This window comes from Pezoporus flaviventris, unplaced genomic scaffold (assembly GCF_033815535.1).
Source record: "Pezoporus flaviventris isolate CSIRO_AGI_PZ_B2104156 unplaced genomic scaffold, CSIRO_AGI_Pfla_v1 ptg000006l, whole genome shotgun sequence".
NCBI lineage: Eukaryota > Metazoa > Chordata > Aves > Psittaciformes > Psittacidae > Pezoporus > Pezoporus flaviventris.
This window is the reverse complement of record NW_026892554.1, coordinates 10,401,790-10,429,150: the sequence shown is the minus strand read 5'-3', so window position 1 is coordinate 10,429,150 and position 27,361 is coordinate 10,401,790. Positions and strand designations below refer to the sequence as shown.

The window sequence follows — 27,361 nt, the reverse complement described above, 5'->3', positions numbered from 1 at the left end:
ATACAATGGCTATTTCCATAACCAGCTCTGTGTTCCAAAACAGCCCTTCTGAATTAAGAGAGATTCTGGACCGACTTGGTTGTTGCTGAATTTGACTTGGGATTTCTTCAGTAGTATGCTGAGTCCATTAGTTCTCGATGGCTCGTCCAAAACAACAAAATCAGCCTTGCTGATGCACTTCCAAAAAAAAAAAAGACCAACAAAACACCAAACCCCAAAAACCAAACCCAACAAAAAAAAAAACCAACAAAAAAATTAATTAAAAAAACCCAAAACAACCCCAAACAACCCACCCCAAAAGAACAAAAAAAAAACCAAACACACAAAAAAACCCCAAAACAAATAGTAGCAATTCACGTCCATACAGTCATTCTGAGGTCATACTGTGAAGAAGTATAAGCTGGGACTACAGCAGCAACTTTACTGTCGTTTTAGGACAGGTTGGGGATAACATACACAAGGAGTTCATCATGAATAAGGATTTTCCAGTCAAAAAAAAAAAACAAAAAAAAAATCCCAAGAAAAAAAGAATTTTACTACATTTTACTACAGGGATGGAAATACAAAGAAATTAATCACAAAATACTATTTAAAACAATATGCAGAGTACTTATTCCACTTGCTGTTTTGTCAAGAGGAAAAGCTAAATTACATTCTGCCAAGAATTATGCAGACAGATCAGCTTTTCTGGTACCTCTCAAACAAGTTTTGTTCTCACATTCACGTAATTCAGCATAATTTTTTAACTGCTGCCAACAGTGAGCTGAAGTCCACTGATACACTAACACATTTGAGATGAGCATGTGAAGTTATGTATAAAATATTATTTCTGGTATCTGTCCATCTTCTATTGATGTACCATTGTTGTTACCCGGTGAACTATAAAAGACAAAGCAGGTTTTACTAGCAGTAGGAGATTCATGGATCACTTTCTTCAAGCCTTTTGTTCCATAGTGGGAATCGGGACCCTGAAAAACATCAGAAGAGATCAGCAACCGAATGGAAGCAGGCAGCAAGACCCATAAAATATTGAAGTTCAAACACTACTGAGTTAGGATATTTTAACAGTAAAAATGTCTGTACCCACATCATATAAGTCACATACAAAATCACAGATAACACAAGTGAGTACACTATGTCTAAATAACAAAAAAATTCTCTGACAGTAGACTTAAACCACTTGATTTTATCCAACTAGTAATAAATAAATTTTGATTCCCATATGGGGAATTATATTTAAAGGAGTATTAAAAGACTTTTGAGTAAACACTGAATAAATAGATTTATCCATAACATTAAAGGGATACTTTTCTAGAACAAATTATTCTTTCCTATACTGAAGCGCTAGTATATAAAAAGTGACAAAAATGGCAATTAAAAAAACCCAAACCTTTTAGTTTTCTGTAGCTATACTGGTTAGAATATGCTCAATAAAAGAAATTAAAACTTATTTTTTCACAGAGAGCTGCCAGATTACACATTCTAGATAGCGCTTTTGCCCACACAGAACCATTGACTCCCATTAGGACTCATTCTAACTTACATCAGCCAGAAAGTGGGAAGGCACATTCTGTTCTGTGGCACAGAAAAGCGACAGCAGTCTTAAAAGTTACTGTGGAGTTTAACTATATCTTTCTTTAGCACTAAAAATAAATCAAAGATCTAGAAGTCACTTTCCCATCAGAAGAGCCAGAAAAGAACAACTGTTGCACCAAAGTAACATTTTTCTTCTGTACTGTTAGACATTCTTACTTTCAACGTTGCACAAGCTGTGTAGCAAACTGTTGGCAAAATCTCTATAGGTTCTTTGAACATAACTCTGAACGTACTGGCTGTTCCATCACAACTAAATCCGGTGTCATTCTGTCCTAGCGTCTGATTCTTCTCATAATCAATTATCTGTACAAAACCAAGAAAATAGCATTTTTAGGTTTATAAGCTTGAGAAAGATTCTTATTGTATTCATATTAGAAGATTACAAGCAAACACTTGCCTACTCCACCCAGTTTAATTGCAAGGATAATGCTATCTCAAGACTGGAAAGTAGGTGTAATGTCCTGACACCACTAGGGTTGACCCAGCAGTGCTGAACTATGGCCTGCGGGTTCCACACAGGCTGTTCAACCTGTGGGCTAGATTCAACACTGCTCCAACCAGGTTATAATCTTTGCCTGGGAGATGAAGAATAGCTCTTACACATTCAGCTTTTGACCTTCATATACTACATATACTCCTGTACTTAGATCTGCTGATCTTGGTACACCTACACAGCCCACATGAGGGAAGCACATACAGGGGCTGTGGCTAATTTAGAAAACAAGTTTTTACAGATAAACAGTTAATGACATGATCTTAAAAGAAAACAGGAACTTGTGCTGCTATATTTTATGCAATTTATGTTCTAGACTCAGTTTAAAAATTACACTCAGATTACATATTCCATTTTAAGTGGCAAATAGGAATCACTAGCTAAGATGCAGTACAAGCAGATAACTCACTTATTTTGGGTAGCAATCCTGATCCATGTTGCTGAACAATCTCTTGCAGAAGTTGGATATTAGATCTTTAGAGTAACATGGACACTTCTCATGATTACTGCACTAACAAGAATCCTATCTGTTTTAATATTTATTATTAAATTGCCATAATTTAAATATTGCACAAATGAGATGAAGCAAAATTCATCTAGGCAAAATGTGCTCTAATTCTTCCCCCAGGCACAACCAACAGAAATGTTAACATTTATCGTGCTGAAGGCCTAAGCCCCTTTCACATAAAAGATGTATTTGCAATATATGTTATCACTATTTTAAGACAAGTACTATGTGTTTAATTCTCTCAAGCTCTGCTAGTACTGATGCAAGTCCAAGACGAAAGGTAGACCCAGGACTTAAATACCTGTCTGAAAAAACTGTGACAGGAAAGTTTCAGATTCATCAGGAATTGAGGATACTTTCAGAATAAAGAGAACCTGTATAAGGTGGATGGCCTTCATCTGAACTGTAAATGTACACTAGCCTTTCAATTAGGCTCAGGAGCATCTCTTTCACGTGAATCTCTTGATAATTCCCACTTAGTATGTTTTAGTTTGCCTTGCAAGAACTCAATTATTTTTAGATTAAATGCATCCAGCAAACATGCTGAAGGAGCATGCCAAACTATCTCATCTGCTAACGGGAATTTAGCAGAGAGGATCAAACAAGTTAATGCAAAGCAAAAATCTCCAAATACGTATCAAATGTCTGCTAGGCCCTCAGTACCAACTGGTTTATTCTAAAGATCCTATCTAGTGCACTATGCTATGTATTTACATAAATGTATAGTTTGAGAAAACGAAACTAATGCTACTTTTAAATCACGGAATTTCCAAATTAGCTTTTAAACTGAGGAACGTGAAAAGCTAACAAATTCCTTCAAAACCACATTCCAGATACATTCTGTTTGGAATGTCTTAAGAAGAAAGGCACAACATTTTTTTATTTAGAGACAGACACAAAATTCCTATCCTGAAGTATAGGATGGTCAGAGAATAGTAATCATCAACTAGAAAACAGAAGATTAAGTAAACTGTCATTTTAATAAGATGCCCAGAAATGAACTAAAACAGCAGTTCCAGCACACATGAGAAGTCTCTGAAACAAGATAGGAACAATGGAATTTCTGCCCCTAAATGAAGTCACAGATTCTTCCACAACATTTCCCACATACCTAATAAATCCATGTGAAGTGACAGTAACAGGCTACAAAATACACAGAACATAGGGTAACTGTGGCAGTCACAGAACACTAATACCCTGTTAGAAAGCTTAGGATCAAATAAAAACTCATCTCAATAAGAAAGAGAATTCAAATGGACTGAAATTCCATACTTGAAAAAAATACAGTGCTGGGTCAATATTAATAGAAGACAATCCTGACCACAACATGCTGAGAGAGATCAATCAGGCTACAAGAGCAGGATGTACAATTTTAGTGTATCTTCCATTACCCACTCAGACCAGACAAGTGTCATATCAGGACATGAAGCAGGGATGACATTTTTAGATGCTATCACTGGACATCTCATGAGCTTGCTAACCAATTGCTCAGTAGGAAGAAAGGCAACCCTTGATTTGGTACTGACTGATGAGCAAGATCAGATTCAAAATTTCATAACAGGAACACTATGTAACAGTGTGTGTAATACACTTAGAGTCAACACTACCATGTGAACAAAAGCAAACGCACCACAGCTATGATACATTTCAAAAAGAGAAAAAACGAAGAAGCTTGTTCAAAAGAAGGAGCAATTAAGAAAATGAAATCCTTATAAGAAGCATGCAGACTGCTGAAGGATATCCCATGCCCAAGTACAGTATTGGCAGATATCGCCTATTAGGAAAGGCCTGAGAAAAGGGGAAAAAAGCTGGCATGGCTGATGAGCAAAAGGCTATTACTGGAAGTAAACAAACAAAAAAGGGCATCCTATGGAAATATGAAGTCATATCCAGATTAGAATATAAAGGGCCAAACTGACAGATTAAAATATAAAAAAGTACAATTAAGCAGGCTAAAAGAAGGCTTAGGAGCAGCTATCTAAAAGCATCAAAACTCATGCTAAATCATTCTTTCAACAAAGCAGTAGCTAAGCATCCTACATGAGTGCCTATAAATACGCATGAAGGTATAAACATGCATGAAGATATAAAATGAGTGGCAGCAGGATAAGGTCTTCAACATGGAAGCCTAGAGAACAGTAATACAAGTACATAATTTACCAGCAGAAGAAACCAGAAGAATTGCCATGCTGGGACAATGTTTTCAGCAAATATCAAACAGAAATCAACCTTACAGAAGTTATGGTAACAGTAACATGCAAACTTCCCCCTAAAACTTGAATCAGTAGTGAACAGATGTCAGCCTTCCCCAAAAGCTTTCTGTACTGGGGCTTAGACAAGCCTCTAACCCCCAGTACATGTACCAGATGAGCTAAGAATGTAATTAATACCCAGTTGGATCAGACAAATGGTCCAATATGCTCTGACAGTGGCAAGAGATGTTGCTCTGGGTTAGCACACAAGTCTGGGCTCTGCAGTCTGTTCCCCCAGCACATCCGCAACTGTTCTACTAGGTGTTCTACAGTGCACATCCCCCTTCTGTTCCTTCTGGAATCTTCTAATGCATCTGCTATTGACGAACGAACATGTTCAAATACCACCAAATTCAAAGCAGGTGTCTGTGTCTTCTAGCGGTACATTCAGTATCTGCATACTGCAGATACTCTTACCTGGTTTGATCTTCTAGTATCAGTAAGAGTCTCCAAGTTCTAATATTCCAGGGTTTGGTGAATAACAAACAGTTCTGCGTTTATTTTATCCATTGCTCTCATACTTTTCAGAAGCATTGCTCACACCTACCCTACAAACTGAAGAGTCCTAGCCTTTTTGGTCTTCCTTCATAAAGCAGCAGCTCTAGCCCCTTAATCATTTTAATTACCCTTTTTCTCTACCTTCTAATTCTACTGTGTGAGATTGGGAATGGCACACAATACTCAAGATGTGGGCATACCTGGCTTTCATACAGCAATACAATGTCACCTTTTATCTTGTTTTTACTATCTTCCTGATGACATAATGGGCTTTTTTAGCAGTCACTATGTTGTGTCCCCTATTACAGAGAGTTGCTGATGACAAATCCAAGATCTCCTTCCCAAATTACTAGAAACTTTACTAAAGAGCAGACTTTGTGCACAACTGAACAGATTAAAAAGCTATAAAATTCTTCTGCAGAAAGCTTACACAAATTCAAGGTTAGACCAGACAAGTATCCTGAAGAAGATTCACCAGGAACTACTAAACGGAGAAACCAAAATCAGTCTCTGGAAACACCTATACTAAAAATGATTGAAGGACAGGAGAATACAGCAGAAAGGGAGAAAGATTTTCATGTTGTTCTTACTTTTCCCTAGTCATCCTCTTATGACCACTGCTGGGGACAAAACACAGGTTAGATTCCTAGCTTATTTATTGCTCCTACCAAAATACATACTAAAACTTTTGCCAGTACTACAAGTGTAGTTTCTACATAAGCTTATTTAAACAGAAAATACTGTACCTGTATATTAACTTGATAGTCTGTGGGTCCATGAATAGATCCATATAATCCAAATCCCACTATGGAAATTCTTCTATTAACTGTGAACCTAGTAAGACACAAGCCAAGAAAGGGATTTAAACACCTGTGGTGGGTGTGTTACCTTATTCCCAGACAAATACGAAAAAGCCTCCCACTGAAGACTAGGGAAGTAAACTGAAAATTACTTCCCTTCCCCCCCAATAACACCTTCTATTTATATTTCAACAGTAAGAAAATGCTTTGTAAGGTATCAGCTTTATAGGTTTAAGCTTTGCTAATTCCCCAAGATATTCAATATTAATAAACAAAAAAGAATGAGATTCTTTTTAGTATCTCCAAAATAAAACCAGATCAAAGACTTAGTATTTTAAAAAGGAATATGCAGTTAATACCCAAACACTGTAGAATATACCCAACCCTCCTGAAATCTGTTCTTTGATACTTTATATTTTATGTGTGCAACAGCCTGAGTTATTTTTAAAAAAGTAAAAAAACAAAAAAACCAAAAAAACAAAAAAACCCAAATGCTCCCAAGCATAACCAGCATGTTTGTTACGGTGCCTTACACCAGAAAGTCAAAGTTAAGCAACTTGTTCCCTTTCTTCCCACACTTCTCTGTCTCTCCTTCAAATAGTTTCAAACGCCATACCTAATCCGATCACTTGTTCCACTGTAGCCCCAGCGACTCTCCACTTGCTGGAACCTGTTAATGCTGCATTCTTTTCCTCTAAGGCAACATCTTGGTCGGTCAATATAATCTACTTTAGGTTTAGGATTGACAGTAAAATGCAGAAAGAGATTTACTACTTCCCGATCTGACAAGATTCCAGACTGAGCAGGGCCTGTGAAAAGAAAAGATTTCTAAGATGCTTTGAAGAATTACTCCAACTGTTGTATTTAAACCACACATATTGGCAAACTGAAGATGACAGTATTTTCCAACAGCCAGAGCATATTCTGAAGAGTGTTTTGCTTTCATTTGTGCATCACAACTTTTACTAGTACGACACTGATAACAATAGAGTGTTAAGCATCTAAACACTCACAGATGAGCTGTGCAGAGATACGATCTAACAGTAAGCCAGTAAGACAAAGAACCCCAAAACTCACCTGCTGCAAACTCTTCAATAGTCATTAATGGAAAACGGATTAAGGAAAGAGCCCTTCCGAGGACTTTCTGTTTGTTTCCAAATGTCACAGGCAGTTGCTGTCTTTGACATTCTGCTTCTGCCCAGCGAACAACAGCTCCAAAAAGTCTACTTTCTCGAATACTAAGGGTATCTCTTTCTAGAACTGCACACAGTGTGTCTAAAATAAAAAAGGTTAACAGATCCAGGTAAGTTCTCATCCAAACCAGTAACGGTACTACACATTAAGTAAGCTTAAAATGTTAAGTAAACACTAACATTCATAGAAAGATATCAAACACAAAACATCTTATGTATAAAGAAATCTCCCAATGGTCTACAGACTCCAAATGAAAAAAATCCTAATACGAACTAAACTTCCGGCTATGAAGACAGCACATGAACTTTCTTCTTAATCCTGAAATGTGTGACCATATATAATCTATGCAGTGACATTCAATATCCTGCAGAATTTCCATGGCTAGGGCAAGATCAGAACTGGAAATGACCAAGCAGTGAATGCACACTACTAAAAAACCAAGTTATTCATGATGACACTGTCACATTATCATCTGAGTAGCCAGCTGCCAGTCTGGATCAGCTATAGACACAAGCATCAGCAGTGCACACAAAACCAGTTTAAAGATACATGAAAGTGATTTTAAACATTGATGTGTTTGTCATCCACAAAGCTTGAAGGTGGAATACAGGATGTGAGGCAAGGTACTCTCAAAAAAACAGAGCAGGTCTTCCTGTATTTCTTACTTGTACTGTTATTTTATGAATAACAGTATATTGGTACTGTTATGCAGTACAGGTATGTATTGGTAGAGGTGTGCAGTAATCCTCATAGAACACAAACCTGAAAAAAAATGTTTTCAGATTCTGACTCTCCCGTCTTCTTTGCAAATTTTTAAATGCACTGAATTTAAGCAAGGTATGTTTGCAGTCATAGAAAATATACTGGAAAGTCACAATAGATTGGGATTTATAGCAAGAGCAGAGACGAACGCTCAGTCTGGGTACAAATCACACTGAACAGGAGTTAACAATGACTTTAGAACTTCTTTAAGCAGCTGGCAATACCTTCCTCCAGCTGAGTTTTTCCACACAATCTAGCCGAATTGGGATTAAAATCTTAAAACGTATACAGCATCAAGGAAGTTCAGTAAGCAAATGTACAACTGCTAGCTTTTCATAAAGGACGAAACATAGAAATCGTCAATTTTGATTTTATTTATTTATTTATTTAAACAGAGATTTCACAAATCGTACCTGATCTGTGCAACTCGGAACAGAGGGGTACCATATGGCAACAGGACAGTACAATTCCTGTTACACACAAAAAGCAGGTGTGGATCCCTCAGGGACAAGGCACAACACCTGGCAAGTGAAAGCTTTGGCTTTAACAAAAGCATAGCATTACCATGGTGGGCGCCCTGTGGCACCAGCACTAACCAAATAGGGACCCAACGCACTGGAACCCTGCTTAGGAGTGAAACCCAAAGGAAAGAACTGCAGGGGTGGATAATAAAACCTGCACTGATTAACATACCATACATGCACAGTGTCCTGTTTTGCTCACCAGCAAACTCACTGATGTAATGAAGGTGCTGCTGTTTGAATTCTGAGATCTGCAGCTGGCCATCACATTGGTGCAAAGGTGAGTCAAGATTAGGGGGGAAGCATGGGGAAGCATTTATCTCCATGACAAGGAGATAAAATGTGCTTAGAACTCTATATACTCAGATGGGAGAGGCAAATTATCCCAGGTTACTGTGATGAAGTCTTCTTACACCCTACAATTCCCTTCGGAAGTCTAATGCTTAGGGCACACAAAGTAACTTACCTATATCAATATCAGTAAAGCCTTCTGCACTTATTGCATCCATAGTACTTTTGTCTATTGTGTCAAGGCAAAGACTAGCAAGCTGAGGTTCATCAAACAAACGAGCCTAAAGGTAAAGAAACACATTTTAAGCATAAAGCTGACACACTACTATTTTTAAAAAGCAAGTATTTTTACTCTAGTACAGTTCTAAATTAAAACAGGTTAATTTGTCTTTGTTTATAACTTAAAAAGCACTTAAATTCTCAAAGAAGTACATAATTAAGGAGAATTCACTGAATGCAAGTTTTTCTTTGTGCTTATGTTTATAGTTTTAGCAGTATAACTAAAAAAAGTACTCCTCAAATCCACTATAGAGAACTAAAGCACAGTCTTCACGTAAAACAATTGAGAAATTAATGCAAATACTCTGTAAAATAAACTGGCTCTATCTGAAATGTCTCAGTCCATTGCATAAGAAAAATAAATAAAAGAAAAGCCTTTATTCCACATTTATAAGAAGCTGAGTCTGTAAAAATGCTAACAGATCAACTAGAAATTTTTATACATAAATTAGGCTATATGGTAGCAAACCTACTCTGAAAGAATATTTAGTAATTTCCTTCCTAGTAAACCAAAAATTAAGCTTAGATTTACCTACTTGAGTAAGCAGCATAAAGGCATTATCTGCTCGGAGGTGCTTCGTTAGAAAATCCACACAATGTGCTTCCAGGGCTGGGACTGCATACTTTTTAGCAGTGTATAAAGTAGTCATGACTGTTTCTGGACCAATTTGAACTTCATCTGAATAAAGAAACCTGGAAATCAATACAAAAATACAGACCATAAACACGTATCTTGAGAAGAACAAGGTCAGACACAACACAACAGTCTCTCTGCATTTAGAAAACAGGTCAAAGATTTGCACTATGCACATGCAACAGTTGACCATGGAGCATTTTAACAAATTGATAAGCAAATTAGAGGGTTTAAGAAAGTGTATTACGTTAACCTAATGGCATACATTTGTTTTAAATATGTATTACTCCCCAAGACTGATCTGGCTGTACTAGTTATACATAGCTACCAACTGTAAACAACAGCTGAGCTGCAGAATTACTTAACACACAAATGCATTCTCTTTTGATTCACTAGCAAGAGCTGTATTGCTAAACATCAATACATAAGCCTATGAGGCTATATCACCGAACTTAATTTACTGATAGTGCACACTAGCTTCCCCACAAGGAGAATAGTGTCAAGGACTTAGACTGTGATAACACGTCAAAGTTACCACTCTGTACTGTTCAGAGGAGAGGGAGTCATCAAGCAGATGACCTTGACTCTTCTGTTCCTACCACAGCAAAGCTTGTCTCCACTACTTGAGGCTAGATGATTGGTTGAGATTTTAGAGTTAAGATGTGAACCAAAAGATAGGAGCTCCCACAAAAAACAGAGAAAAAAAATCCTGTTTCCTGAGAAGCTGTTATTTGAGACCAGAAAAAAAATCAGTTTTGTTTTAAGCTTCATCATGGAAAATATGACCTTTTAAAAAATATTTTCTCTTACAGGTAACATGGAAGATAATCTTAGCAATATTTAATCAATTTTTCAGATAATAATCAAGAATAGCTTGTGATTTACAAAAATCCATTTGTCTCAACACACAGGTGGTTGAGCATAACAAAGCAGGGCACACCAGCAAATGCAGAAACTCCTCAAGGAAGGCCAAACCTTTCCTTTCTTAATATTTTTTGTTCAGAGCCTCCTGGAAACGAATGAATGGCAAGCATGTTTAGAAGGGCTTTAAAATGTAACAATAAGCAGTTTGTATTTCACAGAAGAAAACTGACAAGGTAATGGACTCAAGCTTATTTACAACATGGGAAGATCTAAGTAACACTAACACAGAATTCAAGTTTCAACTAACATTTTTCATTGTTTGCATTTCTTACATAATTGCTGACACCCAACTAAACATGGTGTGCAACATTAAATTTGTGCCACTTCCCAAGAGGTACATATTTACCATTACAATACTCCAATCTATTCAAACAGGCAGCTTTCACATCACTTAGGAAATGCAGATGATGCTCTAAATTAATTTTTGAAATGGGATTTACATCAAACAGCTTTTAGAAAGAATGAGTTTCATTAAATGCTAACTTTTTTAGTAGAAGTTTCATACAGGTCATTTAGAACTGATTTCTGAAAGCTATAAACTATTATCTGTGATGAAAACGATGGGCTGACTGGACAGCCACAGTCACTGACAAATTAACTTTTAAGAAACTAAGATCTCATAGGTACAGTTTTGTATAACAAATGGACAAGTTGTTCATTAAAGCACTAGAATAATGCATTTAGATTTTGGTTTTAAGATTTAAAAAAAAAAAAAATCTACCTAAAATGCCCTAACCTTTCTTGTCTGACTTTACAGAAGCATGGAGTCCAAATCATGCAAGACTTGAATATTAACAGGCTGTAAAAAAAACAGCATTACCACAAACTACATTATAAGCTTTACCTAACCCAAAAAAACAACCCCAAAAAAAACCCACCAAAACAACAAAAAAACCCAACCAAACAGAAAAAGGACACACTTAAGGCTCTGTGCTCCAACCCCTTCCCTTCTATATGGCTGAATATACATTAGGAGACACTCCTCAACTGAAAGTGTGTCAATGACAAACTAACAGGACTTAAGTGATTAAAGTTCTGACAACTAAGATTTGCACAGCATTTCAAGCAGTAAATAAAACATCAGTGTGTTATCAATACTCTTTCAGCACAAATCCAAAACATTGCTCCATGCTAGCTCCTGTGAATAATTCAACTCTATCCCAGCCAAACCCATCCCTTATTGCATACCATTTACGTCATGTTCAGGTTCCACATTGTCACCACACGTCTTCATTAACTACCCCTTTCCCCATAGAAGGTCTGTAACATGTAGACAAATGCACAAAATGTCCACTGAGCTCATTTAGTCTATGACTTTGGCCTCCATCTGGTATGGTATTCACTCAGGACAGGATGGGGTGGTGTGTTGCATAGAGTTACTGGACACTTTTGATCTCACAACCTGTTTCTAGACATTGATCACCACAGGGTGTAACAACTTGTAGTTACAGAACATGCAATATAGTTACATACTTTGAAACTGAGAAAGCTTATGACAAGAAGCATCCAAATTCATTACGAAAGTCACATTGTCAGTTTCCTGTGTTTAGTATTTCAAGTTTTTGACAATGCCAATACTTTCCCAGGATTTTCAAAGCCAAATAGCAGTCTTCTGCAAAAACTAAGTGTGAATTTGCAAAGTTAAAAGGTAGCTGTAGAAACTATGAGAAATGGTAATAAAAGTCCTTTGCTCTAGGATGTTGTATAATACATCTCCCTTAAGTAAACGAATGGATGATCATGATGCGCCCATATACTCATAAAACACCAACTTTAGGTGTGTCTTCTCCCTGAAAATCCCTCTGCTCATGTCTGTCTTTGCATTACCTCTCCCATTTATGGCAGGTCTGAACTGGCACACCTTTATGTTTATACCACTGTTCCTCCTCCACTTAACTCAGTAGGGCTCAGGATCATGTATCCTTCCTGCTTGCCTTCCTCCTTCTCCTCCACTTGGAGGGGCTTACAGAAACAACTTGCTCTTTATATATTAACTAATTTTATTGTCACCGAGGATGGTGTGTGTGTGTGTATGTGCAGAGTGGAAGAACACTTTTAGTGACCACTAAATCATTCACTTTACATAAGCCTCTCACACACTATGCCACTTTCCTCTCAGGTTAGCACTTCCTGCTCCCCTAGTCTTAGCATCCTTCCAACAGCTGAAATATTTTTACCATTAAAAAAGCACACAGGAATCTTTCCAGTTAGTCATGATTACCCCTTTATTTGCTGCTTGCCAAAGGCTTCTGCAAAGATATTTGGAAGATGGACTGCTAAACTCATGCCATGTTGCCGCTTTCCTTTATACCATGATCAAAGGACAAGTTAAATTCCTGCAATTTGTGAATGAAATAAAAAGTTAAATCTTATTCAAACCAACAAAACAAAACCCTAAAGCAGAATCTAATGGAGACAGCTTTAATTTTCTGGGTAAAAAAAAAAAAAGCAAAACCAACCCAAAACAAAACAAAACCCTGCTTAACTGGGAAGCAAATTCAAACTTTTGTAACTGATTATTTCAGCTTCTAAGGACTTATCTGCCAAAATAGTGAAGTAGTCAGCTGCTTCCAAAAAAACCTCTGCATCTCATGTGGGAAAACTCTTCAGGCAGGAGGAATACTGGATGAGAAGCTAAAACATATACCACGGTCATTTCCAAGCCTTTGAGCTCAGACAGCTCAGACAACTGTTTTCTAAGAAAGTTCTTGCCCCTTCCCCAGCCAATTTTAAAAGGCTCCCTACCCACTTCCAGGTTTTACACTTAGGATTTTAGCCCACAGACAAAGATGACTATCCAAGCTCCTCTAGGGGCAAAAATAAACCCTACAATGTATTAGTGGAATTACAGTGGTACTGTCAATTAAAGTTTTGGTTCATTCTTTCAAAACATTGACTCCATGGATTTATTATTTAGAGTCCCCTGTCAGGAAAAAAAAAAAAAAAAGGAAGGCAAATGTAGCCAATTTTAAATTTTTGGCAGATATAGCCGAAAAAATCCCCCAAACCCAGATCTCACATTGGAATCATAGAATAGAATCACAGAATAGTTAGGGTTGGAAAGGACCTTAAGATCACCCAGTTCCAGCCCCCTGCCATGGGCAGGGACACCTCACACTAAACCATCTCACCCAAGGCTTCGTCCAACCTGGTCTTGAACACTGCCAGGGATGGAGCACTCACACCCTCCCTGGGCAACCAATTCCAGTGCTTCACCACCCTAACAGGAAAGAATTTCCTTCTTATATCCAACCTAAACTTTCCCTGTTTAAGTTTTAACCCATTATCCCTTATCCTATCACTACAGTCCCTAATGAAGAGTCCCTCTCCAGCATCCCTATAGGCCCCCTTCAGATACTGGAAGGCTGCTATGAGGTCTCCAAGCAGCCTTCTCTTCTCCAGCCTGAACAGCCCCAACTTCCTCAGCCTGTCTTCATATGGGAGGTGCTCCAGTCCCCTGATCATCCTCGTGGCCCTCCTCTGGACTTGTTCCAACAGTTCCATGTCCTTTTTATGTTGAGGACACCAGAACTGCACACAATACTCCAAGTGAGGTCTCACAAGAGCAGAGTAGAGGGGCAGGATCACCTCCTTTGACCTGCTGGTCGCGCTCCTTTTGATGCAGCCCAGGATACGGTTGGCTTTCTGGGCTGCAAGCGCACACTGCTGGCTCATGTTCATTTTCTCATCAACTAACACCCCCAAGTCCTTCTCCACAGGGCTGCTCTGAATCTCTTCTCTGCCCAACCTGTAGCTGTGCCTGGGATTGCTCTGACCCAGGTGTAGGACCTTGCACTTGTCATGGTTAAACTTCATGAGGTTGGCATCAGCCCACCTCACAAGTGTGTCAAGGTCCCTCTGGATGGCATTCTTTCCCTCCAGCATATCAACCGAACCACACAGCTTGGTGTCATCGGCAAACTTGCTGAGGGCGCACTCAATCCCACTGTCCATGTCAGTGACTTGGTGACCATCAGATGTTAAATTGTTCTAACTACTGTTTTCTTCCCTGTAAATGTAATTCTTGACCTACAAACTATGACAAAACACTACAAACTAGTGACAAAACACTAATTCTGATGAAAGTTTACATCATAGGACAAAGAAATGACACTGTCTCACTGGACACATACAGACCGAATGAACATTAAGAGAATGTAAAAAACTTTCATCAAAAAAATATTTTTCTTTTGGCTTTCTTACTAAAAGTAGCATTTGTCAGTAGATCTTTGTAAAACACATCAACCACATATAGGACTTAAGAAACCACATGAGTAAATAAAATGGAAACAAGCTGTGGAACATTAAATAACTAGTGAATAACCTCTAAAAGCTTTTGCATTACTTCAATGTTTCCTTTACCTTGACATTAATTTGCTATGTGTATTCAAAGATCCCAACTTAATTTCTAGCCACTAGACCTCGAATTGGTCTTTGCAGAGATTAAGGCAGGTCCTATAAAAGGCAATCATCAATATCTGACCAATCTACTAATGACAGATAGAAGAGGCCAACAGTGCAAAGTTAATTCTTGCCTCTCCCAACTAACATCAGGAGAAAAATAACCCCAAACATAGTTGTGTTATCATCGGTATACTTTAAAAACAGCGTATATGAGCAAGGAAGACATTCTGTACTGGTCTATGTTAAAGAAGTTCCCCTTAAATATGTTTTTAACAAGGTGTTGCAAGATATATTTATTCAAAAATAAGCTCAAAAATGCAGAAGAATGTCCTAAAAAGCTGCCATGTATTTCATACCAAAGACAACATCAAACCTGAGAGGTATCAACAGTGCATTAGTCTGGTGATATTTAGTCAATACACAAATATAATCAGTTTACTTACATAAGTCCCCTGCCCATTGCATACTATCAGCTCTACCAACACAAGATGCCTTAAGAACATAGCTTCCTTCACTTGTACTGTTTTCAAATACCACCCTTATCTTTAGTTAGAACTCACCTGTTTCTGTGTTTATATTTTTATCTAAACTTTTTAAATTATATTCACTTTTTACTGTCCAATGTTTTTTCCACATATATAGAGACAAACGCATAGATGTGCACAGTCATTTACTTTTAACCTTTGAAACTATTTTGCTTGAAAGACACTTCCTACTATCTCTCACTCTGCTCCACAAACTCTTCACCTTGCCACTCCCTCTCTGCTAAGAATCCGCAAAACACAGCCCATTTACTAACAGTAACAGAGACATTGCTGCTGCATGGTGGATTCTTCCCCACCCCGATCAGTTGCATGTGTGCATGATTACTAGAAGGACTATGTGACTCTTCTCACTGCTCTTATCTGTTAGGGTTAAAAACAAATAGAAAGTTGCTAAGACTTCGGAACTTTTCCTATTACAAAAAGCTTCAAGACTGCATATATATTTCCAGGCAATAATATTACTGTTTCCCAAATGTTTGTTACAGAAATCTATTTTATAAACTTGTATAGAAGTGTTGCCTACCAGATGAGTTTCTTTCTGAAAAATCTTAAGGTTAAGCAGCTTTGTCATATTACCACACCACAGCACAAAGAAACTACCAGAATTGTTTCTATGAGTTTTATTTAGCACTAGTAAAAAGAGACGACAGATAAACCCAAGGGTTTTGTGAGCATGAGAAGCAGCAGATCCTATTCTGCCCAAATTAGAAATCACTAATCCATTTTACATACTTTTTGCCATCAGTGCACATCAGGTCTCACTCATTTGGGTAGTTCGGGTGTAAAAATCAGTTACTAACTTCTGCTGTATGTTCATTCTCCACCCAAAAGTATGTGAAGTGTGATTACAATGGGTGTATTACTCTGGTAAAAAGATACAACAATTTATTGCCACAGCTGAAAAAGTGGCCAATAAGATGAATAAAGCTTCAAAGGAAGTATGAAATGAAAAAGGTTGGCGCAACAGCCTCTGTCCCTTCTTAGCTATTATTCGGTAGATACATATTTGCAGCTCTCGGTGGAATCACTAACCGCCATCATCTTATTAAAACCAGAATCAAAACCACAAACCAGTCACCCATCACTACCAAAGTACTCTTCTGAAGGCACAATCGGCTGCTCTGAAGTTAGGACACTTCTCTTGAGAAAGGGATGCCGGGGAAGGAGCAAGAAGGAACCAAACCGCATCCCCCGTGCGGTGTGACCTTGCGTGCAGCCCGCAAGGTGCTTACGCGCGTTCCCCGAGCCTTCCTCTGCGGGTACACACCGGCGACCCGGGGGAATGGAAGGGCTCTCCGGGGACAGGAGGCAGGAGGGGCCGCGGCTCGAGGAGATGAGCCAGCGGCCGAGCGAGGCCCGCCACAGCCCCGCGGTACCGGTGGGAGAGACCCGCCCCTGCTGTGCGCTGCCCCCAGCCCACGAGCCTCCCCACCCCACCGCCGCGGCCTGACCTGAGGAGCGCCAGGAAGGCGGCGGGCTCGACATCGGGCAGCTCGATCTCGGCCGAGGTGGTGGCCATGCCGCCGTTAAACATCGCGTCGAACACGGCGCTGCCGGCCGCCAGCACGAAGCGGTGAGCGGGGATGCGCTGCTGGCCGGGCCCTGGGGACGCCCCCGCGCCCGCACCACCGCCGCCGCCGCCGCGGGGGCCTCCCTTGCCCACCACGAAGTGCACGTCGCTAAGCAGCTCGTTGGAGAAGAGGAAGGCGAAGCGCTCCCGCAGCGACCCCTTGGTGGCCTGCCAGTTGTACAGCGGCTCCCGCTGCAGCACGGCGCCGGCCTCCACCGCGGCGGCAGTGGCTGTGGCGGCGGGTGTCTCCACGGGCGCACCCGGACCGCCACCGGCAGCCGCCATCGCCGCCCTGAGGGGCCAGGCCGCGCCGCTCCGTCTACCGGCAGCACACGAACGCCCGACGTCAGCCGCTTGCCGCGCATGCGCCTCTGGGCCGCGGAAGCTCTCGGTGCGGACGCTGCGGGCTAGGCTGCCCTTGCGAGCGGGCAGCGGCTGGGCCGTGCTCCGGTCCGTGTCACTCGTTAGGCTTGTAAAGGCGTTTCATGCCCGCGTGAGCGCGCTTCCAGAGCCGTGAGAAGGGGAAACCAGGTGTGCGAACCACAGAGCGCTGCGGCAGGCACGGGCCTTTACACCGGTACATGTGGGAGCGCGCACACGGTGCAGGTGTGTGTGCACCTCAAATGTAAACTCCTGCTTATAATACCGTTCCTGACGGTAGCAGGGAAAACAAGGCTCGATCACCTACTTTAACTGTTTGTGAAATAATGTTGGAATGTGCATGACTGTTGATGCACGTACCTTGCGGTGCTTGTACAGAAGAAATCCACTTAGAGTGTGTTTGGACATTGTGTGTTTTAAACATCTGAGGAGAAAAATCAAAGCAAACCCAGCAACTCTGAAGGTAGCAGTGAGGCAGCGCAGCAGCCATCAAATGTAATGTCCTTGGACCAGGGAACATAGAGTGGTGAGTTCATAGAATCGTAGCATGGTTTGGGTTGGAAGGGACCATCAAAGGTCATCTAGTCCAACCCCCAGCAGTGAGCAGGGACATCTTCAAATAGATCAGGTTGCCCAGAACCACATCCAGCCTGGCCTTGAATGTCTGCAGGGATGGCACATTCACCACCTCTGTGGGCAACCTCTGGCAGTTTTTTACCCCTCTCATTGTTAACAGTTTCTTCCTCACGTCCAGCCTGAATCTCCCCTCTTTTAGTTTAAAATCGCTACACTTCACCCTGTCGCAACAGGCCCTGTTAAAAAGTCTCTTCCCAATTAATTGGGCAAATTCTGACAAGCAGTATAAGTTCATTTTTAGTATACTGTCTTGGTCGGTTTTGAGAAAGAGAAGGGAAAGAAAAAGGTACCTTTATGTTTTCAGAATCCTCTCAAACCACTGTCAGTTTTAAAATAAGGTGGATCATTTTGCCATCTGCTGGAGTTCTGCTGTAAATACAGCAGCAATTTGAATTACAGAGCTGAAAGCTGTTTATCATAGCTCCTGACTTGTCAGCATTTATAGAAACGTGTGGCTAAAAGGGGAATAGAATATGTCACCACTCTGCATTTAGGTTTATAATTAGGACAAAACTGAGACCAAGCAAATGTGGTCCGTTTCGCAGAACGAGTTTAAAAGAACCTTAAGCAAGGTGGAAGCAATTTCAGCGGGGTAAACTATAGTGGGAAAGGGCACAAGAAGACATAGTATACCAGCCAGAAAGCAGCAAGTAGCTGTGCACAGAGGCTATATTTAAAAATAAAACCATACTGCTGACTTAGAAGAATGAAGGTTATCACCTTTGCGCTTTTCTTGTCCCAAGGTGGGCAAAGAAGGGAAAGTGGGAGAAGCCCAGATTCCATCTGACAGTTTAGGGATGGAGATCTGAAAAACCATGAGGGAAATGGTGACACCAAGGATACAAATCAGTAGTTTTCTGGGGATTTTTTATTTTGGCCCTGGGATGATCTGGGTATTAATGAGAGTTTCTGCATTGCTGTCTTTCTGCTTTCACCTACCTTCATTCACTCACAGGTTAGTCTCTCAGCTGAGAGCCAACAGCCATGATTCTCATAGAGAACCACGGCTGTCAAAAGTCAGTAGCAGAGGATGTTAACAAGGACAGAAGAGGGTTAAGAAAATAAGAAGGAAAGGTACGCCAAAGAACTGAAAGGAGGGTGGTTGGGGCAGAGAGAGTATGTAAGACACCTTTCAGGATGAGGAATAAATCACAACAAGATAAAGCTATGAAAGACAGAAAAAATGGGAAAGACCTATGAGATGAGCTGAGAAAGAAAACAGAGAAAATCATAGAATCACAGAATAGTTAGGGTTGGAAAGGACCATAAGGTCATCTAGTTCCAACCCCCCTGCATGGGCAGGGACACCTCACACTAAACCATGTCACCCAAGGCTCTGTCCAACCTGGCCTTGAGCATCACCAGGGATGGAACATTCACAGCTTCCCTGGGCAGCCCCTTCCGGTGTCTCACCACCCTTACAGTAAAGAACTTCCTCCTTATATCCAGTCTAAACTTCCCCTGTTTAAGTTTGAACCCGTTACCCCTTGCCCTATGACAATGAGGGTAAAGAAATAAAAATAATATGAAATCAAAGTCTGTGGGAGAAAAAGAAATAAAATAAATTAAAAAAAAACCAAAACAAAACAGGAAAGGAGACAAAAGAAAGGATAGAGGATATGAAGAAAAGGAGAAATGTGACCTCGATGCCCATATGCTGGAAGATCTGATCAGCTAAAAGCCAAATGCATTAACTTAAACAGTTCTGGAAGTGAGAACTAAGAGAATATTAAGTAACATATTTCCTTCTGAAACTAGACTTTTCTGCATGTAGACAATGAGCCTCGGATATTCATTTCACCTTGTAATCTTCATGCCAGCTTCCTTCCTAAAAAAGTCATCTGTTTTTTCTTTGGCATTACCAGTAGGTGGATTGCAGCCATTTTTAAATGTGATGTCATGGGATTGTATTCATCAGTCCAGATCAGAAATAATACACAATGCTTTTCCCAAAAGGAGCTACATATGAATGTCACTAAAATTCCATCCTGTTGTTTGCTTTCTCAGCATGCTCAGTTTGTGTCTAGGAAATGCAGCAGACGCTAATATAGAGAAAAATATTTGTATAATGTAAGCAGTGCAAATTGGCCCAAGAACTTTTTGTTTGATCTCATGTAACAGAATGGCTACAAATCAAGGGCTGCAGACAAAAGTTCAACAGTATTATATTATATATCTGTGAAGGTTGTCCTGATCACTAGCCAGCAAAACAGAAGGTCAGGGAGTGTCTACACTTTTGAGCAACTCATTTTCAAGGTCTGCATAATGGCCTGAGCAAGCTCATGCTGACCTGGTGCCTTTTTTCTGTGGAAATTCATGCAAGAAGTACTCTCCAAGTTTTGAGGTTCCTTTACCTGTTGTCAGGAAGAGAGAGTGTTTACATACACCAGGGAAGAAGCAGAGAATGTCCTGATGAAACTGCAGGGATTTCTGAGACACTTGTGATGCTGGGGATGTCCCAGAGACACAGGAATGCTGCCCCAGGGGCCCTGGTCTTGCCTGCCAGTGAAACGGAGCCAGTTCTGTGAGAGCCATCAAAAGGGTTTGGGTTACAAAGCATATTGTTTTCAATCATTTGTTCCTGAAATTATTTGAATTCTCCTCCCTTTCCTTCTTTTCCCCACATGAACTCGGCTTTGTGTATGTTCTGAGGAGCTGTTTGTTGTTATGATCAGGGTTTTTGAGCTGGCACATATTTTTACAGTGATTAGCAATTGTTCTTGTAGCAGTTTGTCTGCTTCAGGAGGGAAGAGAATAATTCATTGTAAATCACAGGTTTGTTTCTGATTAAACTTCCTGGTTGGGGCCACTTGATGACATCTTTTCCTTTCCATGTTCAATTAGATTCTTAAAATCTCCTACATCTGATCTATGCCATTGCTGTGAATGACAGGCATCAGTATTACCACTCTGGTGACTGAATTATTAGGAGCATTACAGTTCTCAAATGTGTTAATTTGCAATAACAATGCATAATAATAATGATGATATTTCCTTGGGCTAGTTACTGTGATTATTACTGTTACTGTTATTTTCCCTCTGGTTTGCATTAATCTGTGCTGTTGTGATGTGGGGTCTACAGGTAATGTAACCTTGCAGGTTTTGGAGCAGGGGATCAATGCATGCACAGAAAACAAATTCAGAGTCTCAGATTTGAGAAACACTAAGGGCAGGGATTACTTTTTTTTTTTTTTAAATTATGTCGTGTAAAGTGCTTACAGATTGTTGATACTCAATTTTAGAAGTAGAATGGACACCCATTAATTCCTTTTTGCCTGCTTCTTTGGTGCAGTGATTGCTGCTGGAGAATCCCCCCAGATCCTCAGCAGATCATTAGTGCATGGCCTCCTGACCCCCAGTGCATACAATATGGACTACATTCTATTGCCTCTGGTGCATCATGCAGTCTGTGATGTATAATACAGCATCCTTTGTTAGGTCTTACATCCTCAACTAACAGGATTTTTTTTCTGTTTTGTTCAGAAATAGAACAGGTTGGTTTTAAAGGTGTTAGAGGATTGCAGTTATGTGTGGTCCAAGCTGCTCCCCTGGGACAAAAGTTCCAAACTTTAAGCTTTTAATTTATCTTTTAATGCACTTTTAAATCCATCTTTATCTGGACTGTTCGTTACTGAATTCTCTTGCCTTAAAAACTCACTTGCAAATAGAGGAAGTACACTTTCAAGAATGTATCAGCTTAGTTCAACAAAAATTGAATGACAAGAGTTGTTTTGTAGCAGGGTGGCATTTCGTAGCTGGCACCATAATGCAGTGAAGGCTTGCTGCTTGGCAAAGCCGATGTGAACACATGAACAGTGCTTCCATGAGCTATAAATAGCTTCTCTTAATCCTTGCATTGATCTTCATGTGCTTGCTTAAGGTTCACCTACCTATATTTGTATAGATTAATGTAATTTCCTTGATTTAAAATAAAATCAGCTGGGTCTCAATATAATGTTAAACCCTGCAATTTGTCATGATTTAACAAGCAGTTATTAAAGATAAGAGCTGTTTCCCAGACTAAAGACTTAACAGCCAGTTAGTCTCCTACTTTGAAGCTGACCATTAATAAAGCATTTTCATGTCCTCCACAGCATTCTTTTGCTGGCACACTTACAAATGCTGCCTTAGTCTTGAATCAAGACTGATCTGCTGCCATTTAAGTGGAGAGACAGAAGAGAAATATCTTCCATATTATAACTACTGATTGTTGATCCTGTAATGGTCTAATGGAGAAGCTGACAAACATCAGCTCAAGCATGCTGCTTTGTGAGTTGAGCATCACCAGCCAAGCAGCCACACAAGTGGATCTGGTTTGTGGCTGCAGTCAGGATTCCCATTGAGGAATCTGTCATGTGGCATAAGGCTGAGAGAGAGTTGGGCTTCCCATTTAAAAATGGCCATTTAGACAGAAATCACGTAGTTTCTGACAGAGAAATGTACAATGTGGTAAAAGACCATCAGTTTCAACACCATGCTGCTGAAGGGACTGTCTTTCAGATGAAACATAAGATCAGAACTTTAGGAATCTCATGTTGTCAATAAACATGATTCTCTGACAATTTCTGCATGGGAAGGAGTCTTAATTTTAATGTTTTCATTACTTCATTTTGCTTGCCTACGCTTCACTGCAGTTTATATAGGATATTTGCATTTTTCAATTTTATCCTGACATCTATTATTGCTAAATAGTTAAACAGTTGTATGATTTTCTACAAGTGATGGCATCCACATGCCACATGATAATGTTACCATTAATAAAATTCAGGAAAAAGAAGGAAAAAAAAAATTTTTGCAACATCAAGAAATGTTGAGTATGTGACAGGAAGCTGAGAGGTTACACTTACTTTGGTGATAGCAGTTTATCAACACTGCTTTCCTGTAACGCTTTGATTAGTAACTATGTTGTAAAGACACCCTATTCCTACCTTAATGTTTATATTGCCGTGTGAATAGAGGGTGGTACATAGTGCTGAAGTTCTTTCCCTTCCTCCCTCATAAGAGCACTTAAAGCTTTAGAGAAATGCATGTGTTAGTTTTGGAGGACTCCTGCTTTTGAACTGAGGGTGTTGCTTGATCCATAACATAGTTTGCTGTTTGACTTATTTTCTATCTTGAAGTCGAATTTTGAATTATTTGCCCATGGGGAAGTTGGTCAGAGGCTTTGGGGTGCGTGAACTCAATAAGTTTTCCCCTTTTTCTCTAGAATTGGTATCACCTATACAAATAAAGTCAGCAAGAATGATGGGGATATTACTTTCTTCATAAAGCCTGAAATAGAAACAGAGAAGGAAGGCTGGGATTAGAAGAACCTGTAGCTACTAGAAATTAAGATTTTTTTATACGGAAAGCATGGCATTCCAGAATCCACATGTTCAAGACTATCACGTGTGGACTTGGGGGCCTCCTCTGTCAAGAAAAGGAAAGGAATGATGGAGCTGGGAGCTCTTCTTCCACAGGGTGAGAGATGAAAATGAAAGGAAAAAACATGCCCTTTTGAGCAAATGCTTCAAACGTCTCATTTCAGAGGTCTTTTATGCTACCAGATGCTCATAATTTTTTTTTTTATCAAAAATTCATAGATCTCAACACAATAGACTCAAATAACGTGCTGGTGAGCTGCTATGCGCTGACCACACAATGTACCCTGGCAGTTCCCATTCAGAAGCTGAAATAGGACTTGAATAACAAGCCTGCTGTAAATCTGTGCTTCGAATATGCTGGTGGAGTGGTAAAGAAGTTTTCCATACAGTGTTTGACTTTATGGGCATGGGAACTAAGAAGCGAAGCTTGAGACATGAATCTTGAGACTGCACCATGGCAGCTGCATACAAATAAGCAGCCTATACATTTGAAAGCTTGAGAAGTGAACCGGCTGTGCATTGAAAGGTAGGCATTTGGAGGTGGTAAATTTAGCCCTGACTCATCCAATGGCAATTTTGACACTTGGGTGGACTAAATTACTTTTAGGAATTGCATCATGTTTTTACCAGATAGTTTGATTGAGCAGCATGATTTAACCCATTCATATACATGTGGCCAGGCTGTAGACCTTTCTCACTTGAAATAACTATGCAAAGTAATTTGTAACTATGAAAGAATTTGTATATAATATATAGGACATAGATATGTTCTGGCTTGTCAAGCTGCTTTCTCTCAGAGGCAATCATATCAATTAGTGGCTTAAACTTACCAAATAACATCCTAAAACTGTTTGTTTCTTTGTTTGTTTTTTAATTCACTACACTCATTGTAAAAGACTTAGAAGACCCTTTACTGCTGATAGCTAAGAAGCTGTTTCCAGAAACTAGCAGAAGTTTCTTCACAGCTTTATCCTTCAAATTAAAGCGTTCTTTTCTTTCCCTGGTGTTAACTCCTCAAGTATTTACAGAAAGCACTTGTATGCCAAGCTGTTCAGCCTCTTCCTGATGGACAGGTGCCCTGTTTCCTCTGCCACCTTAGCAGTTCTCTGCATCATTTCAGCACGGAGGAATCGGAATCGAGCCCATTATCGCAAATGGGTGCTTTCACAACGGCGTCAATGCTTCCTGCTTTCAACCAGGAGCCTGCCTCGCACGCTAGAAATGCATTTGCTGCTTTTCCCCAGGCAACACAGGATGGCCGTTCTCTTTTGCCAATGTCCTGGGTTTAAATGCTCGCTAACTTCCAGGAGGAGTGGTTTTCATTTGTTTGCCTTGCACACAAGATGCATTCCACTTCTGTTTGCGCACCAACAGTTTAGTGTTGATACTTGTGTATAAACAAAGTTTGAAGCCAGAAAAAAAGGTGATGGATATGCGGTTTCTGTTTGTTTTTTTTTTGACATTTGAATAGAAAAGTGAGTTCACAATTAAAACACTGTTTAAATGCTAATGTCCTTATTCCTAATAACCGGGCTAAATTCTGATGTAAAAGGAGATGTATACCTTTTTATCGGGTTTCTTAGCCTCCTGCACTAGCCAGATCAAGGTAACCTCTTTCCAACCTATGACAAGGATCTATTCCAGCAGACACCACTCGCGCACCCCGCTGCCTCCACCTGCGGTGTGCTGCCGCGCCGTTACTCATAACCGACCCGTTCAGCCTCTTTCCCAACGCTTCCTTCAACTATTGCAGCAGCCGCTTGGCGCCCCGCCGGGGCCGTTCGCTGCCCCTTCGCTCCCCTGCCGCCGCTCCCCCACCACTACGGTCCCGCGCGGGCGGCATCGCCGTTCGGGCGGTCCCTACCGCCTGGGCCGGGGCGGGAAGAGCGGGCCGAGCCCCGGGGCGCGCGGGCGGTTGCACCGACCTCCAGCCGCGGCCGGCTCCGCTTTCTGAGGCGGGTTTAACCCTCCCCAGGCGGGGCGGGCAGCGGGCAGGGGCCGGCGGGCGGGAAGGGCTGAGGCGAGGCGGTGCCTCGGGCCGGGCGCGACGCTCGCAGGGGCGCAGAGCGCGGCTGCCGCCTCCCGCCGCGGGCATGAGCGCCTCGGCGGCCACCGGCGTCTTCGTGCTGTCCCTCACCGCCATCCCCGTCACGTACCTCTTCAACTGCCTGGCGGCCACCGGCAGGTGAGGCGGGCGAGGCCGGGAGGCTCCCGCCCTGCGGCAGGGCAGGGCAGGGGAGCGGAGAGGGCGGCGGGGCTGAGGGAGGTGCGGGCGGCCAGGGCAGCCCGGCGGGTATTTTTAGCGGCGGCGCAGGGACAGGGCAGCTGCGGCCGCGGGGCTGAGCGGGACCGGGCGGGAGGCGGAGCGGGGCAGCGGAGGGCGCGGGTAGGGCGGCAGAGGGGACTCGCTCCCGGGTCCTGCCCGCGTCCTCTAACGGGAGCCGCGCCGGGATGCAACCGGGGAGACGTGAGCGGGGCTCTTGGCCCGGGATCCTCACTCCGGGACCCCCAAGCCCTCCGGGTTAGCATCCTCTGCAGCGTGTCCCGGTGCTCCGGAGCAAGGGTCACCGCCTCCGAGAGGATAGAGCGGCCCGGGGGTGCCGCGGGGCCCCGTCGAACCTGCCCCGCACCCAGCCTGGAGCCGCGGGGCAACGGGCGCTGGAGGCTGTCCCGGCGCCCAGCATTCACGAACAAAATCCAATTCTATTTTAAAACGAATGGAAGAACTCACCAGCTCCAGGCACCCCGTCAGACGTGCGAGTTGTAACTGGAAATGTCCATGTGCCCTTGCTCTGCCAAAAAACGAGGATCCCAGGATCAACCGCAGGTCTAGAAAAGAAAGGTCTTTCCTCATGGAAAAAACACTGTACTTAAAGGTCCGTGTGGTATTTTGTCATCCCACAGCCTGCGGTGTTTTGCAACTTTACTTGCAAATATTTACTTGCAAATATTTGCTTCGTGGTTTTAAGGCTTAGCGACATCTGTTCCGTCCTCATTTTCCTCCTTCGGCCGATAACTTGATTTTTAGTTTCTCATTGCTAGAGAAATGCCGAATAACACATGCTGACTTACTTGATTCATTGCCAATATTTATTTCAAAATGATAGACCGCAGTGAAAAGTCACTGCAATATTAACAGCTGTAATGGTATGAAGAAATTCATCACCGGGAAAACAGACTAGCCGGACATTCAAACCATAAACAAAACCAACACGCTAGTGCTGCTCATCCCGACTCAAAGTATGTGTGTATATTCTGATACGTTTGACCTTGCACGGTTTTTGCAATAATTTTAAGTGAAGTTGCACGAAGGCTGATATTGTCATAATATTATTTGTACACAATTTATTTTCTTGACACACAGAATTGGTACTATGTATAAAAATCATATGCCAGATATTTTTAGTGTGTGCTTCTGGACCTTACCTAACTTTCCACTCCTTTTTCACTCCATGCATAAGCACAAAAGTGAAGACTGAGAAGAGTTTTGTCTTAAAGAGAACTAAATAGAATCTACCCAGAGCTATAAACCAATTTCAAACTGATTTTCTTAACTTGCGTTTTCTTGGGGAAGGAGACAAATTTTCTTTGTGCCAAAGATTTTTATCCTTTTTCCTAGCACCACTTTACACGCTCTAACATTATAACCTTGTCTTCAGAGAAAAAGCCTTTTCTGCTGATCTCACCCACATTGCTTACTGACCTCCCAA

General features: G+C 41.2%; 2 protein-coding genes and 1 long non-coding RNA gene across 11 annotated transcripts in view; 1 reads left to right on the top strand and 2 right to left on the bottom strand.

Moving 5' to 3' along the window:
- Positions 1–595: 595 nt before the first annotated feature.
- On the bottom strand, positions 596–17,596 carry BTBD1 (BTB domain containing 1). Its single transcript, XM_061446843.1, has 8 exons — positions 17,153–17,596; positions 9,731–9,887; positions 9,091–9,196; positions 7,225–7,422; positions 6,764–6,956; positions 6,094–6,181; positions 1,753–1,899; positions 596–968 (listed from the first exon to the last, which is right to left on the bottom strand). The coding sequence occupies exons 1-8, from the start codon at positions 17,554–17,556 to the stop codon at positions 810–812; spliced, it is 1,452 nt and encodes a 483-aa protein (XP_061302827.1). The 5' UTR covers positions 17,557–17,596; the 3' UTR covers positions 596–809.
- Positions 17,597–20,334: 2,738 nt separating this feature from the next.
- LOC133265922 (uncharacterized) lies at positions 20,335–26,376 on the bottom strand. Its single transcript, XR_009742180.1, has 2 exons — positions 25,808–26,376; positions 20,335–20,642 (listed from the first exon to the last, which is right to left on the bottom strand). It is a non-coding gene; the product is annotated as an uncharacterized LOC133265922 (long non-coding RNA).
- The window catches only part of TM6SF1 (transmembrane 6 superfamily member 1), a 23,114-nt gene continuing 21,396 nt past the window's right edge, over positions 25,644–27,361 (top strand). For 4 of the 9 annotated variants that reach the window (XM_061446845.1, XM_061446846.1, XM_061446847.1 and 1 more), the window contains exon 1: positions 25,652–25,836. In XM_061446845.1, the coding sequence (XP_061302829.1) occupies positions 25,745–25,836 (92 nt within the window). In that variant the 5' untranslated portion in view covers positions 25,652–25,744. Of the gene's footprint in view, positions 25,837–27,361 lie in introns of all 9 variants that reach the window. The other 5 variants (XR_009742177.1, XM_061446850.1, XM_061446851.1 and 2 more) reach the window with 4 other exon arrangements.